At 36.3% G+C, this 18,617-nt stretch overlaps 1 protein-coding gene across 15 annotated transcripts in view; it reads right to left on the minus strand.

Moving 5' to 3' along the window:
* EXOC6 (exocyst complex component 6) overlaps positions 1 to 18,617 on the minus strand; it is a 219,542-nt gene that overhangs the window by 36,943 nt on the left and 163,982 nt on the right. For all 15 annotated transcript variants that reach the window (XR_001816353.2, XM_037727728.1, XM_037727727.1 and 12 more), the window contains one exon: positions 9,598 to 9,671. Coding sequence is in view for 14 of the 15 variants with exons in the window: in XM_037727728.1 (XP_037583656.1) it covers positions 9,598 to 9,671 (74 nt within the window). In the remaining variant the exon portion in view is untranslated. The remainder of the gene's footprint in view (positions 1 to 9,597; positions 9,672 to 18,617) is intronic.

Genomic DNA, 18,617 nt, shown 5'->3' on the forward strand with positions numbered 1-18,617 from the left:
TCCAGCCTGGGCAACAGAGTGAGACTCCATCTCAAAAAAGAAAAATAAAATTAAATACTAATAAAAGGCCAGGCACAGTGGCTCACGCCTGTAATCTCAGCACTTTGGGAGGCCAAGGTAGGTGGATCACCTGAGGTCAGGAGTTTGAGACCAGCCTGGCCAACATGGCGAAACCCCATCTCTATAACACAAAAAAAAAAATTAGTCAAGCGTCATGGTGCATACCTGTAATCCCAGCTACTCGGGAGGCTGAGGTGGGAGAATTGCTTGAACCTGGGAAGCAGAGGTTGCAGTGAGCCAAGATTATGCCACTGTACTCCAGCCTGGGAGACAGAGTGAAAGTGTGTCTCAAAAAAAAATAAAAATAAAATAAAATTCTAATAAATACGGTCTCTAAGAGGGGTTAAAATATAAAGTGCTTCCAAAACTTACCTGACTTGGAAATCTTTTCTCATCTTGAGAAATCAGTGTTCCTGGAAAGACCCTTTGGGAAACGAAGCTCTAGGGTAATGATACATCAGCCAGCATTCTTTAGGCAAAAGATTGTTCCATTAGCTTCAAACCCACCTTACTGCTTTATCATTCGACCTACCTAAACTTCGCCATATTTTCTAAAAGATTATCAAGATGCCATCAAACGAAATGATGATACCTTGCCAGTATAACTGACTTTTCACAAAATGAAACAGGATCAGTTAAAGAGGATTTAGTATAGTATTAAAGCAATGGATACTCAATCTACTGTGAAAATTATATGCCATTAAGAAGCTATGAAAGTGAGAGATGCCTTCTTTAAAGTTTTCCATCAAAATGGCTGTATTTAAAAAGCTTTGGCAATTAAAAAATAATCTTCTGTCAGCTGAAAAATTCTGTTATATGTGACACCTCATTTCCCAGTGAGATTTAGTAAAATATTTTTATGTATTAAGAATGAGTTATAAAAAAAGAATGCATTATAAAAAATTATCACTGAATACTGCATATTATACAAAGAATCTTATAACACAGTTTAAAATTTTTTAAGTTTTTATATATTGCCAAAAGAATTTCACATATTCATCTGAAATCTACTTGAAAGATTATATTTAACAAAATATATAGTATTTGTAAAAGAAAACAGTCACAAATAAGTATATCAATTCCTTCATCATTTAGTGACTTAATTTCAGAATGGGGGGTGGTAACAGGATGATAGGCTTTACTTGTAAAAAAATTTACAGGAACAAATCATATTCACGCAGTACATTTAAATTGATTGAGGCAGCATATTCACATAACGTGGCACCAGTACCCCTAATCCTCCACATTGTCTACTAGGGCAGTAGGACTTAAGACGTTGTTGAGATAACTGGCTTCCATTAGCAAGTATGTGATTGGCAGGATGATAAAGTCTTTTCACTCACAGGTCAGCTATTTCCTTTTCCTTAGAAGAGGGCAATCCTGATGATTCATCTTTTAGCTAGCCTCTCATAGAGTCCCAATTCTCTTGCCTTCAGCTTTGATATAGTTCTAACTTTCCTCTTGTATCAGCTCATACTTGTCATCAACTCCTCTATTCAGAACAGCAAATATCAGGAGTTTGACCTCAGGGCAAAGTCCGGGTGGGCAGGTAAAATCTGACCACTGGACCTACTTCCTAATCTTTCATAGCAATTCATGAAGCAGTATCAAATTCAAACTAAAAAACAGAAGCATGACCTCTTATAAGTACTATGAAAAGGGCTCTTTTGCCTTTCTAAGTATACTTGAAAAGAACTGTCAACCACCCTATTAAGACAGAAATGGATCACAGACTAAAAAAAAAGAAGGAAAAGTGCAGAACTCCAGCTAAAATGTAAATAAAGGTGTTAGCAATCCTTTATGTTTGGTGGTATACTACTTCATATAAAAGTGTTAAAGCAATATGTTATAAAATATCTTTATAAAGTAAGGAACATAAAAGCCCTATTGAAACTTTAAAGCATCCTTAAATAATCATTAACATCTGATTAAAAGAAGCTTATATTACCTGATGTGAGACTTTACTTTTCAAGACCAGTTTTACTTTTACTTTTTGCCAATTCCCATACTTGGCATTTCACCACTGAACTATTTGTAAACTAATTTTAAAAACAAATATATGCAAAAAACCAAATATAGGTGAAAAATAACTTTTTCAATTTATTAAGTTTACACTGTTAAAATAATAAAATTCAAGCCATGCCACAGTGATCTAGCAGCTAAGGAATTAGTTAAATATTCTTCTTTTGGAATACAGAAGTCCAAGAATAGAGTATGATTAAATTTTGACAATAATAATCAGAAAAAAATATTTTAAGCATCTTTTTAAACTAGAAAAATTAAAATGTAATAAAATAACTCATCAAAAATTTTCTATCCACTGGTCTCTTCCACTGCATATTTACTACCATTCTCAAAAATTGTTTATTATTTAGTTATTTCTAAATAAATTTTGTATTCTAACAATTCTACACGTCATCATAGGTTTCATAATTCTACATGTTTCATAATAGATTTTTTAAATTAAGTTAGAAGTCTCTTAGATTACATTGATGAGGAAAAGTCAACCAGGACTTAATGCCTTCTAAGTGCACATACTTGAAAAGAAAATTCAACAAAAATGACTTGAGATGTTCATTAATATTTATAAGTATGTCTTAGTAATGATTCCCTAGTGAGCTATAAACTTGTGAAGAGGCCTTCTATGCTGTCAAATGATGATTGTCTTTGAAGGAAGAAAGTACTTGGGATCAGTCTTTTAAACTGCATTAAACCAACCATCTATCTATCTGGAAAAATCAAGGAACAGAATCCTTACAAATAGTTTCATAAACTATGTGGTCCTATTAACAATCCTACAATAAGATTATAAACTAGTTAACATCACATAGTTACCACCATAAAAATTCATATACAACTGAGAAAATATCATATAAATTTCAAATTTTCTGTAAATAGATTATTCATATATAATGAGAATTATTGTCAAATCATCTCCTCTTAAAGCTGTCCTTTGGATTGGAGAACATACTTATGTCCTTGCAACTCACACCAGTAGGAAACTTACCCCACTAAGTGACCTTAAATTAACTGGAAAATGCACATACATTCAATCCTGTTTTCAACTTGCTAAAAAATCCAGTTTTCAATATTAGATCACCTTGTTCAGGGAAACAGTACTGCAATGGAGAGAACTCCTTCTAAAGGAAATGGATCTACTGTCAACAGAAAGAATCTCTTCTGGTAAACTGAAATGGAAGTTGAGAGTTGTAGAGGTAAAGGGAAAACTTCTCCTTCACTCTTGGAAGTTTAAAACATCAAATGACAAAAGGCAAATTAACAGGAGAAATAGCATATAAATTTATTAGCATGCATGAGGGAGAGTTGCAGAGTGCTTGTTAGATGCTTACATGTTTTTGTTGATTTGTTTTGTTTTGTTTTAGAAGTAGGGTATTGCTATGTTGCCCAGGCTGGTCTTGAACTTCTGGACTTAAGTGATCTTCCTATCTCAGCCTCTCACGTGCTGGGATTACAGGTGTGAGTCACCATACCTGACCTCATCTTTTTTTTCTTAGGGGAAAGGGAGATGGGGAAAGTGTGGATGATTTTAGGAAGATAGTGAATGATTTTTAGGGGAACTTAATGGGAATAAAGAACATACAATGGTCTAAGACAAAGTCTGTTTGGCCTACAGATAATGGTTTGATATATGACTAAAGTTTGTCCAGGTGTGTTGACAGACTTCAGTCTTTCTTCTTGTATGAGTTTAGTTAATACAAGAGAAGGAACCAGAGGTAACTGTATTCTTTCTTGACAGGTCCAAACCAAGCAGACAAGGGAATTTCAGAGAACAACTTTATCCTGTACTTTGGGAGAGACAAAGTATTGAGAGATGGTAGGGCAGCGGGTGGGCAGGGGTGGGAAGGAGGTCAGAGAGGCCTCGATGCTGCTTCTTCAGTTCAGCATGTCAAAGCACCCATATTTTAGAGTACTGGTTTCTGAGCCCCAACATTTCCTTGTCTAAAATTTCCCTAGAAGTTTCACATATTAAAAACTGAGTTAGTGGCTGTGGAAAGACAAATCAAGTTAGTAGCTCAATGACAAAGATCTTCATTAAATCAGTCTCGTATTTTTGAGAATACGCCAGTTCAATTAAACCGCTGTGTCTCATTTTAGAAGACAGCATTGCAGATGGGTCCTCAAAGCTAGGCCTCTTTATATAAAGTAGGCAAACATGTTTTTAATAAGAAGCATCTCTATGGAAATAGAAGAAAAACAATGGTCAATGTCTGGAGTAGTCTGTAAACTAATTTTTAGAATCTCTGAAGCATCTTCAGGTTGCAGTGGCAATCTGATAGATTTTTTTTTTTTTTAATTATTATAGTTTGGATCTGGTATTCAAGCAAACTTTTTGAACAGTCCATATATCTGTAGGCACAAAGGCTGTTAATATGTAAGTTGTTCTGGTGATTTTTGTTGACATTTGTTTATATTAAGTTCTAGCTTTAGGGCTTTAAGAAAAGCAGGGTTTTAATTTTTAGTGATTTTATGTGAGAAAAATGTGAAAACATTAATTTGGAGACTTGCAGCTAAAAAAGAATTTAGGATTTAGTCTAAATTGTAGGCAAATAATAAAAAACCAAAAATAATGAACAAGACTAGAATCTAAAGACAGGTATACTATAGTTTTTTTTAATATATATTTTTTCAAATCCCCCTTTTTAAAAACTCAGGTATTTGTAAAATAAATTTTAGTCTTACCATATTTGGTCAGATTATTTGTATAGTGCAGCAAGAATAGTGATTTACCATATGGATGTTTTAAAAATGGACTTTGCTGGAACTTTCAATAAGGAATTTTGGATTAGACTTTTAAAAGCCTCAAGGGTAGGAAATCAAGCTAAGCATCTACCATCAGACTATACCTGTAGTATCAGTATGAACTGGGTGAATTTTTCTCTTTTCAAGGTCCTCAAAATATCTTGAGGTTCTTAGGCCTGCCAGAAAGTAACATTTTTTACTAACCCCAAAGTCAGGAACCTTAAAAGGAAACTGTGTGGATAAGGTACATGCCAGTCCTTTTTTTTTTTTTTTTGAGTCGGAGTTTCACTCTTGTTACCCAGGCTGGAGTGCAATGGCGCGATCTCGGCTCACCACAACCTCCGCCTCCTGGGTTCAGGCAATTCTCCTGCCTCAGCCTCCTGAGTAGCTGGGATTACAGGCACGCGCCACCATGCCCAGCTAATTTTTTGTCGTTTTAGTAGAGATGGGGTTTCACCATGTTGACCAGGATGGTCTCGATCTCTTGACCTTGTGATCCACCCGCCTCGGCCTCCCAAAGTGCTGGGATTACAGGCATGAGCCACTGCGCCCAGCCCCGCCAGTCTTTTTTAAAAAAAAAAAACCTTTATTGGCTTTATAAAGTCAACCTCAGTCCCTCAAAGCAGTCTGGTTGTATAGGAAAACACGACATTTTAGTCAAATCCTTGGTAAAATAACCAGTGTTTTTAATGTGTCCTTTTACAAAAGAAAAGATTCTTATTGAACTTATGTAAATAATTAGATTGTCATAAAACAAGAATATTTATTGACAGTTTCTAAATTCTGGAGAAAAATCATGTAGAGAGCAAGGTAAATGTTTTGATTTTGTTCATAAGTATACTTTAACTAATTGTTGTAAGTTATGAATAGCTTAGAAGAAAAAATTTTCTTGGCTCTGGAAAACAAAACATAGAAAGAATCAGCAATGTTTTAAATAAAAAGTCATCAAAAAATCATTTTAGGACAAGTACCGTGGCTCACACCTGTAATCCCAGCACTTTGGGAGGCTGAAGTGGGTGAATCATTTGAGCCCATGAGTTCAAGACCAGCCTAGGCAACATAGTGAAACCCCATCTTTACCAAAAATACAAAAGTTATTCAGTCTTATAATCTGGTCTCAAAATAAATAAATAAATAGATAGATAGATAGATTAACATTTAAAAATAAAATTATAAAAAATCACTTTTAGTCCATCATCAGTTGAGTTCCATGCAATTCTTGTTTTGCTTGATGTTGGGTTAGCAATCTTTACGAATATATCAGCCTTTTAATTAGTCCTGGAATTTTTTTTTACCTAGCTCAATAGTATGATTTCCAAAGTTACCAGTCACCTGTACTTGAGAGCATTTGTCCAGGTCATTTTTTTATTTTTAATATTTTTATTTTTATTGTGAAAATTTTCAAACATACATGAAAGTAAATAGCACAATAAACCCATCATCCTCACCTCCCAAATTCAGCTACTATCAATAATTTTTCTTTGTTAAAGTATTTTAAAACAAACCACAGAATACATTTCCCTGCTTTCTCCCATTGATTTGGCTGAATTGGGATCAAAACAAGTTACACACATTATATTTGGGTTTTACGGCTCTTAAATATCTGGTAAAAAAAAAAAAAAAGTTCCTTTTTGAGATTTAAGAGGCAAACACTATCTGAAATACAAAGAAGGAATTGTGAGGACAATATGCCAGGAATCATATTTTGGTGAGGGTAGGAGCATGCATGAGGAAAACAATGAATGGAAAAAGACCACTAGGGAATAAAACAGAATGCCAATAATGATGTGTTTGAGTAGTAAGACTGAGTAATTTTTTTTTCTTTTTTGTATATTCAAATGTATTTTGAAAACATCTATAACTTACATATATACGTACTTATTTCATTTTACCTATAATGTTTCATTATGCCTCTAGTAAAGCATTTAAAAAACATATTCACCATGTCATTATTATACCTTTTAGAAATAATTTAATACCAAATATCTAATATCCATATTTCCCTGTTTATCTCAAATCTGCCCCTCCCATTTTTTTTACAACTGGTTTGCTCAAATTAAGATGTAAACATGGTCTGTACACTGCTGTTTGGTTATGAGGTCTTATTTAATCCTTACATATAGGGGAGTATGATTTATGTCAAAGATGGTGAGTGATGGTCTGCATAAAGAATATATTTCTTTAAAAAAATTTATTTATTTATTTATTTTTATTTCAATAGATTTTGAGGTAAAAGTGGTTTTCAGTTACACGGATGAATTGTATGGTGGCGAAGTCTGAAATTTTAGTGTATTCATCATCCAAGCAGTATACATTGTACCCAATATGCAGTTTTTTTAATCTCTCTCCCCATCTCCCACCCTCCCCTTTTGAGTCTCAAGAGTCTATTATATAACTCTGTATGCCTCTGCCTACTGTCAGGGTGTTTTCCATAAATTTTCTTAAAAAAGAAACACATTTTGGACTGTAGCCAATTGTAAACTGTTTTTGGAGGAGAATCAAAGAAAAACAATTAATATTCTGTAGATGACCAAAGACAGAATAGCCATGGTGAAATACACCAATTGACAAAGGAATTTTGTTATTTTTCTGGCATATAATAATTTAACATAATTATGACTAATAACAAATATCAAGACATCAGAATTTCAGGAGTCCAATATAATTTTGGAACACATGAATAAGATATTTATATAAATATAATTCAAAGAAAGTTAAATACCATTTATTTCATGTTTCTCATATAATTTTCATATATAAAATAAGCCTAATATATCTCTCTTGAACTTCCAGGGACCCTTTCTGAAACAGCCAAAAGTCTGAGTTCAAAAAGACAATTTTAGAATTTGAAATTTGGGGAAGTATGTCAAATATCAAAGTTTAAAACACTTGATTAAAATAGGATCGCAGGTGGTTGGTTGCTATGCCTTATCCCTGTAATCCCAGCACTTTGGGAAGCCAAGGCAGACGGATCACTTGAGGCTGGGAGTTCGAGACCAGCCTGGCCAACATGGGAAAACCTCATCTCTACTAAAAATAAAAAAATTAAAAAATTGCCTGGCCATGGTGATGTGCACCTATAGTCCCAGCTACTCAGGAGGCTAAAGCAGCAGAATCACTTGAACCCTGGAGGTGAAGTTGCAGTGAGCCAGGACTGTGCCACTGTACTCTAGCCTGGGCAACAGAGTGAGACTCTGTCTCATAAATAAATAAACAAATAAATAAATATAGAATCACAGGTGACTGTAAAATAATAATCATTTACTTAGCCAGTGATAATTTAAATATTTCAAAAAGCAAATTTTTAAAATTCTTTGATAAAGAAAAGACAGTTTTCTAAATAAACGACTAATAGAGACCACTGTCTTCATTTTCTACTATCTTTCCCAACTCAGCAAGGTTAATTATCGAGATCTAGGTCATCTATAACAGTGTTCCTTGTTTGACATGATAGCTGAGCACTGATTGCAAACAGAAGGAAATATGAATATATTTTATATGTACCATACTTTACAGACATAATTTGGAGACAAGAATGGCTTTTTCAGTCTCCTTCTAAACCTGACTTGAAGATATACCAATTATTTCCATATGACTTACTGTCTTATAAAGATTCCTAACCAGTATATGTTTTACTTCTCTAAAGCATTTTTAAGCTCCATCAGGATAAAACTATTTCTCATATTACTTTTATATTTATTTCAACCACATCTTTCCTCTGCAAATAATGAATATATAATAGACAATAAGTATTTATGGAACACTAGGTTGGAATCATCTATATTCTCAAACATTTATTGAAATCAGAGTTTCGTAACTGCTCAAACTGGTCCTGCACTGAACATCTCTGTGATAGACAGTATTCATACCAATAATGAAGCCTCATCTCTATCCCCTGAAGGGAATGGGAACCATTAATAGACTGATATCACAGTGGCTTTGTTTTAATTCAATCTCCATATGGTTCTTCTTGCAAAGGCCACAGTCAGTCCTACTGTCTATTCTAGCACTCCTGAGCCCTCTAACTTGTATCCTTCTTTCCTACTACGACTCCCTTCCCCCAGCTTTATTAAACTACTTAATCCTAGGACTTAAAAAAAAAAAAAGGAGGAAAGAGAAAAGAGGAGGAAAAGAATAAAAAAATGGAGAGGTGGAAAAAGAGAGGAAAATAAACAAAATGACAATAGAGATGCCAGAGTAGTAAAATTAATACATATTTTAAATGATCATATTTGTTACTAGACTTAAGCATATTATGACCAGAAGAGAATTATGTAAATGTCTCATCACATTTTTAAAACTTATTTTATCCTTCTTTCTGGGACCAACAGAAAATAATAAAAATAGCATTCTTTACCAATGAAAAAATTTTATGCAAGGGGTTACTTTCCAGGTTGTAATAATTTACATTTAATTTGGGTCCTGACATTAATGTTAATACCACCAATTTTCACATATAATCATGAAATTATTAAGAAATAACTGAATATCAAGTGTCATTAAACCAAACTACAAAGTTATGGTTTAATAATGCGTTTAGCAGGTAATGACTATTAAATAAATTAAATATTCACTGATAAGAATGCTCCATGAAGTTGAGGTGCTGAATGCATTATGGGTTCAAAGAGAAGTGCCAAATACATAGTTATCAGGGAAGCATTTTTCTTAAGATAGGTTGTTTCAAGGCAAACGGGCATTCCTGTAGCATTAACAAAAAAGTGGGGGGAGGGCAAGAGGTAGCAGGCAACAAATGAGAAGTACATTATTACATCTTACTTGTCTGAGGTCAATGAATGCTAGCTGCAGGGTATCCCCCTGGAATCCTGGCACAGGCTCAGAGCTGGCAAACACTATTAAAAGAAGAAAAAAAGAAAAATAAGACTGCAAAATATATAAGAGTTTAACTGCTAAATTAATTTCTACTCATTATAAATGCATTATAATATTTACACGTAATCATTTTAAATGGGGATTATTTATAACCTTCAATTTCCACTAATGAGAAAGTTCTCCACATCCATTACCTCAAGTATTTTAATAATTTTAGATTTCTAATCTGCCATTTAATCACTGTAATCCTTAATCACAATAAATTTAGAAGAGTTATCTTACATAAAATTTAAGAGTAGTAGCATGCTTCAATCAAGTTAAGTTTTCTCACTCTTTTTAGTTCATGTGAATGATTGTAGAAGCATTTAAAATGATACCAATTCCGTGGCTGTCAACATATTTTGAAACATTTGCTTTGTTACAGAATACGTGCTAGTAAAAAATGCCACCTCTAGCTATAGCAATAAAAGGCAGACACCAAGGTAAGAAGTCAACTTTACATGCAGACAATAGGTAAAATGTTCTAAGCAGAAAAATCAGGATGATGAAGGAATGTCTGTTCATGTTTTTAATAATTTTTTTTATAAAGGATTCACGCCTCAACTAAAATATCAACAAGAATTTAAAAAATTTCCAGATTCCTTCAATAATCGTTTGTGGCTTAACATTCTTAATACTACCAACATAGCTTATTTAATTAAACTAAAGACAATTGCAATATTAGTTATTTTAAAGACTTAAAAGACTTGGCTCATAAAAAAGACCCTGTCATTTTACATGCAAGCTTCTCTGATAAGAATGCCTGTAATCATTTTCCCACCCAAATAATATTCTAATTTTCTTTTTCTTTCTTGCTTGCTTTCTTTCTTCTTTCTTCTTTATTTCTTTCTTCTTTCCTTCCTTCCTTCCTTCCTCCCTCCCTCCCTCCCTCCCCCCCCCTCTCTCTCTCTCTCTCTCTCTCTCTCTCTCTCTCTCTCTCTCTCTTTCTTTTTAAGAGATGGGTCTCAATCGGTCACCCAGGCTGCAGTGGCATGATTATAACTCATTGCAACCTCAAACTCCTGGGCTCAAGCAATCAGCCTCCCAAGTAACTAGGACTATAGGCATGCACCTCCCCACTTAGCTAATTGTTTTATTCTTTTGGTGGTAGAGATAGGGAGGATGTTGCTACATGGCACAGGCCGGGCTCGAACTCCTGGCCTCAAGCAATACCCCGGTCTTGGCCTCCCAAAGGGCTGGATATTTTAATTTTCTTAGAGAACATTATAGATGTTTTATTTGTGAATTTATCTGAGCCAGAATTTTGTAAGCTATTTAAAATTTCAGCCTATATAATTCTCGGAATAACAAAAGTAGTTCTTAAGTCTAGTGTATTCTGTGTGAAATACAGTTTAGAAAGGCTCAAAATCAACAATTAAAAACAATAAATATAGAAAACTTGCACAGTGTAATTTATCTGGCATCTCTGGGGAATGGGAAGTTCAAAATAAGTTTCTGTTGCTGTTGTATAATCTTTGCTTTGAGTATCAGAAATTTTTTTAATCTTAAGCATTTTTTACAAAATTCTAAAATGTACATAATTCTCTGGATCACCATTAAGAATACATTTTTTTCTATAAAGTAAAATTCCCAGGGGCTTTTTTGTTGTTGTTTTTCTATTAAAAAGCTGTGCTATTTGAGTTCTTGTGTCTAGCTTTTCTAATTTTCCTGCCTTCTCCCTGGTAGTTTTAACATGAATTCTTATTCCCTGCTTTCTCCCTCATCTCTCTTATTAATGTTATCTTTATTCTTCTTGAGCAGGTAAGCCAGCTAATCAATTACTAGAATTGTGTCTAAAGTAACAGTAAATACAACCTAGGCAAGGGCCTTTCCTACTAGTAAGGTTAATAGGTTTTATATACATACATTTGAGCATATGTACCTTTTGAGAATGAGTAACCTTTTGGTTACTCAGAGATGTGCCACTTTTCCCCCTTTATTCTTGGTTCTCTGCTAGGTACTAAGTAGTTATGGTCATCAGATAAGTGACTAAATTCACCATTCTCAGACCCCTTCTTTCTAGAAAACCAAGATGTAGTGACCAAATCTAGCCACACTCTTCAATATTTAGTACAATTTATTCATATCACTTTTTTAATACAATGAAAAGTGGTATGCTTTCATACAGTGGTATCGCCATTACCCTCTACTATGCCCTAAGTAACTGAGTTGTCTTTCTCTAGTACCATTACATTTTAATTGAAAAATCATAAGCAAAATTATAACACCTTTTATATTACACTAAAAAATATATTATTTTATGTTAGCCTTTTATATTATAATCATAAAAGGTGTTAAAAGTAAAGGTGTTTTCTAACTTAAAACAGTATTTTTCTTGGCTGGGCATGGTGGCTCGTGACTATAACCCTAGCATTTTGGGAGGCCAAAGCTGCAGGACTGCTTGAAGCCAGGAGTTTAAGACCAGCCTGGGCAACATAGCAAGACCCCATCTCTATAAAAAGAATTTAAAATTAGCCAGGCATGGTGGCATGCACCCGTAGCAGTTCCACCTATTAGGGAGGCTGAGGCAGGAGGATCACTTGAGCCCAGGAGGTTGAGGCTGCAGTGAGCCACGATCGTACCACTGCACAACAGCCTGGGTAACAAAGCGAGGTCTTGTATTAAAAAAAAAAAAAACAACTTAAGACCATCCAGCATTTTATTGGCCTTTTTTTGGCCACAGTCTTAGGCTACTGTCTGTAATAGTTTAGCATAAATCCCTAGTGGTTCTTAACCAAGGCAGGCTGTAAATGCTACCTTAGCTTCCACCATCACCGTGGACAGACACACATACACTCATAAATAAAGACTTTCTATGATGCAAGGAGACTCATTTTATCAGGCACAAAAACAAACCCAATTTCAATTAGACATATAGTTATTATCTACTTAATCACTCAGATTTTCCTACATTAAAAATAATCTTAAAATAATTTTTCTTCTCCCTAGGTTCCTGTTTAAGATACTATAGTTTAAGCTCCAATGGCTTGGCAGTAAACCAAAGAGCTCAGTGTCAAAATTAATGGTATCATAAATGTATATATTAAAGTTTACTAAGCACTTTCTCACAAACCATCTGCTCTGAGCATTACAATAACTTATTTTAGTAACTAGGGCATGCAGGTGATGGATCATAAAATCTTGCAACTGAAAGAGACAACCCTTTTGAAACATGCCCAACAGTCCCCTAAAGACTCAGTTTAAAAGTTGCCACGTCCTTCATTGTGTGTGTCTGTGTGTGTGTGTTTTAGATGGAGCCTTGCTCTGTCGCCCAGGCTGGAGTGCAGTGACGCAATCTTGGTTCACTGCAACCTCCTCCTCCCAGGTTCAAGCAATTCTCATGCCTCAGCCTCCCAAGTAGCTGGGATTACAAACATGTGCCACCACACTTGGCTAATTTTTGTATTTTTAGTAGAGACAGTGTTTCACCATGTTGGCCAGGCTGGTCTCAAACTTCTGTCTTCAAGTGATCCACCTGCCTCGGCCTCCAAAAATGCTGGGATTACAGGTGTGAGCCACTTCGCCCAGCTGAGTCCTTCATTTATAGGGTAGAAAAATTAAAAGGGAAGTGACTTCCTCAGGGTCAGATAACAAATTCAGGTTTCATGGCATTTACTCCATTAATCCGGAATCTGACTAAGTATTCAGTCTCTCATCTTTTATCATATCTCTCATAAGAATCTAACCAATATGGAAGTGAAATTCACTAGATTATAACAGTCAGGGCTTTTTCTCAAATTTGTTTAAGGGGTGTAAGGCAATTTTGTGACCTGATAATCGTCTGGCACAGAGGACATTTGTAATGATATAGCTTCGTATTTATCCCTTTATTTCTTCAAAACTCAAATGCAGTCAATCCTGTTGTTTATACTTACCAAAATATCTCGAGTGTTAATTTGTTTCTACCTTAGTACAAACTATCATCGTTTCTTGCTTGGGTTACTTAAACACACCCCTATCTGATCTCACTGCTTCTGGTGCAACCTCTTCATCCACTTCTTCCAGCAGGATTTACGTAGGTGTGATTTGTGCCACTTCACAGCTTAACATCTTTCAATAGTTCCCCATCATCTCAAAATAAAACAAAGCTAAGGTCCTTTGCAATCTAGTCTTTGTCCATCTGCCAGCCTCATCTCATCATTTCCGCAGGGGCACCGTAATTTCTATAGCACAAGAAACTACCCGTACTTCTGTGCATAAACCACTCTCTTTCCAACATGCTTTGATCCCTCTGCCTAGAGCATCCTTCCTCTTCTTATTTTCCATCTGGGTAAACTCTTATTTATCCTTCAATCATCATCTTCCTTGGGAAGACTTCTATTATCCCTGCAAGTTGGGTTATGTCCCTCTTCTGTGTTCTCACTGCGACTTCCTCTGCACAGCCTAACTTCAGCACTCACTCTGTAACTGTTTATCTGCCTGGGTCTTCCCACCAAACCATGAACTCCCTGAAAGTAGGGACAGTACTTTCACTTCTACATTCTTATCACTTAGCACAATGCCTGACTCATAATGATTATTCAATGAAAATTTCTTAAATGAGTGAAGAGAAACTGAACAAACCATAAATAAGTAAATTCTAAGGGGATGCCATCCAGTATTGGATATTGATGTATTATCTAGCTTATTGATTAGATTTAGAATGATGCTGTCCAATAAAACATTCTGCAATAATGAAATGTAATATCCATACTAGACAGAATTTTGGGTTTTCCTTATTTTAGTTAATTTTGAGACAGGGTCTCATTCTGTCACTCAGACAGGAGTGCTATGGTGCCATCACAACTCACTGCACCCTCCCTCAACCTCCTGGGCTCAAGCAATCATCCCATCTCAGCCTCCTGAGTAGCTGGGACTACAGGTGCCACCATGCCTGCCTAATTTTTTTATTTTTTGTAGAGACAGGGGGACTATGTTGCCTAGGCCAATCTCAAACTCCTGGCCTCAAGTGATCCTCCCGCCTTGGTCTTTCAAAGTGCTGAAGTGCTGAGATTACAGGTGTGAGGCACTGCCTCCAGCTTACTTAATTTAAATTTACTATCCATATGTATTTATTGGACAGTGCAAATCAAGAACATAACTATGCACATTTGGTGCATTTATATCAAACTAAATTTATAAAAAAGTAATTAAGGGTGGGTGAGAATACTCCTAATACTTTCTTCAACAAAAACAAATCATGAGCCCTTCCACTAAATAAGACTCTTCTGGGAATTAGTTACATACACCATGCCTACCACATAGGCAATAGTCAATAAATGTGTATTGAATGAATACATAGTAATACGAATCATTTCTGCTAATATTGTCTATGGTCCCAATAATTCATGGGGTCAATTTCAATCTTTTAAATTTTTAAAGAATTGATGACTAACTTTTGAAATCTTTTGAAGTACTGTCGTCAAATTATTTTTTGGCCCATCCAGATTCTCATTTTGTATATAATTTGTCATATTTTGGGGACTGCTAATTCTCCTCCTTTGGACCATCTTCTTTTTTTTTTTTTTTTGAGACAGAGTCTTGCTCTTTTGCCAGGCCGGAGTGCAGTGATGCGATCTCGGCTCACTGCAACCTCTGCCTCCCAGGTTCAAGTGATCCTCCTGCCTCAGCCTCCTGAGTAGCTGGGACTACAGGCATGTGCCACCATGCCCAGCTAATTTTTTGTACTTTTAGTAGATACAGGGTATCATCATGTTGGCCAGGATGGTCTCGATCTCTTGACCTTGTGATCCGCCCGCCTCAGCCTCCTACAGTGCTGGGATTACAGGCATGACCCACTGTGCCTGGCGCCCTTGGACTATCTTTAAAAGTTTAAAAACAATAACGCCCACGTCCCCCCTATTATGGTGACTTTGTTTTTGTTATTTAGCCATGCCTTTAAGGGTATTTTTAAAAACACACATTAATCCTGGTTTCCCAGTAAGATATATAAAAATCATTTCCAGACTTTATAAAGTTTTCTTCAAGAGATTCCAAATCTTTGTTTTTTTCTCTTAATGCCTCCAATTTGACTATTTTCTTTTTAGTAAACAACTTCAGCATATTCATTTTCTCTTATTTTGTGCAATAATAATAAATTATTTCAAGTTTTGTGTTTTCTTTTGAGATGAGTCTTGCTCTGTTGTGCAGGCTGGAGTACAATGGCATGATCTTGGCTAACTGCAACCTCCACCTCCCAGATTCAAGCGATTCTCCTGCCTCAGTCTCCCGAGTAGCTGGGATTACAGGCATGTGCCACCAGGCCCCACTAATTTTGTAGTTTTAGTAGAGACAGGGTTTCACCATGTTGGCCAGACTGGTCTCAAACTCCTGACCTCAGGTGATTTGCCCACCTCGGTCTCCCAAAGTGCTGGGATTACAGGTGTGAGCCACTGCACCCGGCCTGATTCCAAGTTTTCAAATACTCTAAGTAAAGATTAGGGAACGAGGTGTCTGATATTATTGAAAATGTATAACAACAGAGTAAAACTCTGCTAGATCAGCCTAACTTGGAAGACTAGTTTGAATCACTTTACATGAAAGTGGAAACAAAAAATAATGAATGCAGTCTAAGCTGTGATTATAACAAAAGTATCTTCCAAATTGGCAATCTATGAAGTTTTAAGAGAACAAAGAATATCTGCAGGCAAAACATGAGTTATTTGTATATATAACAAAAAAAAAAATTTAAGTAGGAAAACATGCTCTTCCCCTCAGGATCTAGACAAAATGTAAAGGGTTTGGTACAAGGGGAGAAGGAAGATTGCCAAGATGTCAGGCCTAAGTATTTATCCCAACTGGAAAATATAAAACCTACTCTGAAATTAAACTCAGAAGGAATTAAGCTCAGATGTCCTTGAAAAATTTTATTCTAGGCAGACAGTTATCTTTACCATAAGGTAGAGAATGTAGATTGTTTATAATGTAAATCTAGAAGACATCCATACAGGGTAGGTAGAACTGTCAGGAGGTAAGGGAGGAGGAAGAAAAAGGGCCCATGGAGTCCTAAGAGTGAATACACCAAGAGCTTGACCAAAGATTGAAAGGCAGGGTAAGGAGACTAGGCTAAAGCTTCAAGACCTTGCTTGCAGAAGACCACACAGGTACATATAAAATGGAGTAATTCTGTAACTAAATAAATGGCTGAATATGAATGCCAATATTCATTCTATCTGAAGATATTTCTTGTAACTCCATTTATATTTAGATCTGAAGACGAAAGTAGCTAGTAAGAACTCAGGTTTTGTTTAACAAACTTTACTAGGCAAAGTATCCCATGTGGACCAGATGTGTCATTAGAAGGAATGACTAAGAGCACCATCTAGTGGTTTTTCTGGTGGTGAAGAACTTAATGCCTGGGAATCAGGAGAGACAGGATTCTTGGCTTTTAGATTTCTTATTCCGCAAGAGAGGAATGCAAATCTCTAGGACCAACTGTTGCTCTACCTTCATCGCCTCATTTTTATATAAAGTAGTCCATTTCTTGGAATTAAACCTGGGCAAAGTATCCTCAATCAGACATCTTAGGTATCAAATTCAGGTATCCAAACCAGAGACAAATCAGGTATCCAAACGGTGTAACAGCATCCAGCCCACTTTTTTAAAAAGCACTGAAATATTCTCCTCTTACCATCTAAATGATTTTGCCTTAATACTTTTATTATGAGGCACAGGCCTTTGTCAAGGCTAGAATTAAAGGTCATGGTGGCTAAAAAACTCTAAACAGCCTTCTTCTTCTATTTTTTTGGAGGGAGGTGGTTAAGATTTCTTCTTTTGCTTTGTTTTGTTTTTGAGACAGGGTCTCCCTCTGTTACCCAGGCTGGAGTACAGTGGCATGATCATGGCTCACTGCAGCCTTGACCTTCTACTTCCAGGCTCAAGCAATCCTCCCACCTCTGCCTCCTGAGTAGCTGGAATTACATGTGTGCACCACCACGTCTGGCTAATTTTTTATTTTTTGCAGAGATGAAGTCTCCTTATTTTGTCCAGTCTGGTTCTCAAACCCCTGGGCTCAAGTGATTCTCCAGTCTTGGCCTCCCAAAATGTTGGGATTACAGGTATGAGCCACTGTGCCCAGCAGGTTAAGTTTTTATCCAAAAATGAAGAAACACCAAGGCTTTCACATTTATAAACTTACCTACTCCTCAATAACTCACCACTGAAATAGGTGTCAGCACTCTCTAATCTGGGGTTATTCCAATGCCTTTTCCAACATATTCAGGTTTTTTTTTTTGAGACAGAGTTTCACTCTTGTTACCCAGGCTGGAGTGCAATGGCGCGATCTCGGCTCACCGCAACCTCCGCCTCCTAGGTTCAGGCAATTCTCCTGCCTCAGCCTCCTGAGTAGCTGGGATTACAGGCACGCGCCACCATACCCAGCTAATTTTTTGTAGTTTTAGTAGAGACGGGGTTTCACCATGTTGACCAGGATGGTCTCGATCTCTTCACCTTGTGATTCACCCGCCTCGGCCTCCCAAAGTGCTGGCATTACAGGCGTGAGCCACCGTGCCCGGCCACCTTCAGGTTTTAGATGTTAAACTCTTAGGAGCTGATCACCTAATTTAGATATTTGGGTAGAATGAATAAAAAAGTATATTCTAGACCTACTCTGGATACTTCAAATATAGAAGAGGATCTTTCTGATTGCCAGATGCTTTGGAAATAGTCTGTACTTGGTTAGTGATATGAAGAATTTCTGAGACATCTTTATAAGAACTTGTTTAGAAGGCCGGGCGCGGTGGCTCACGCTTGTAATCCCAGCACTTTGGGAGGCCGAGGCGGGTGGATCACGAGGTCAAGAGATCGAGACCATCCTGCTCAACACGGTGAAACCCCGACTCTACTAAAACTACAAAAAATTAGCTGGGCATGGTGGTGCGTGCCTATAATCCCAGCTACTCAGGAGGCTGAGGCAGGAGAATTGCCTGAACCCAGGAGGCAGAGGTTGC

The sequence above is a fragment of the Cebus imitator genome, unplaced genomic scaffold (genome assembly GCF_001604975.1).
Source record: "Cebus imitator isolate Cc_AM_T3 unplaced genomic scaffold, Cebus_imitator-1.0 Scaffold238, whole genome shotgun sequence".
NCBI classification, from domain to species: domain Eukaryota; kingdom Metazoa; phylum Chordata; class Mammalia; order Primates; family Cebidae; genus Cebus; species Cebus imitator.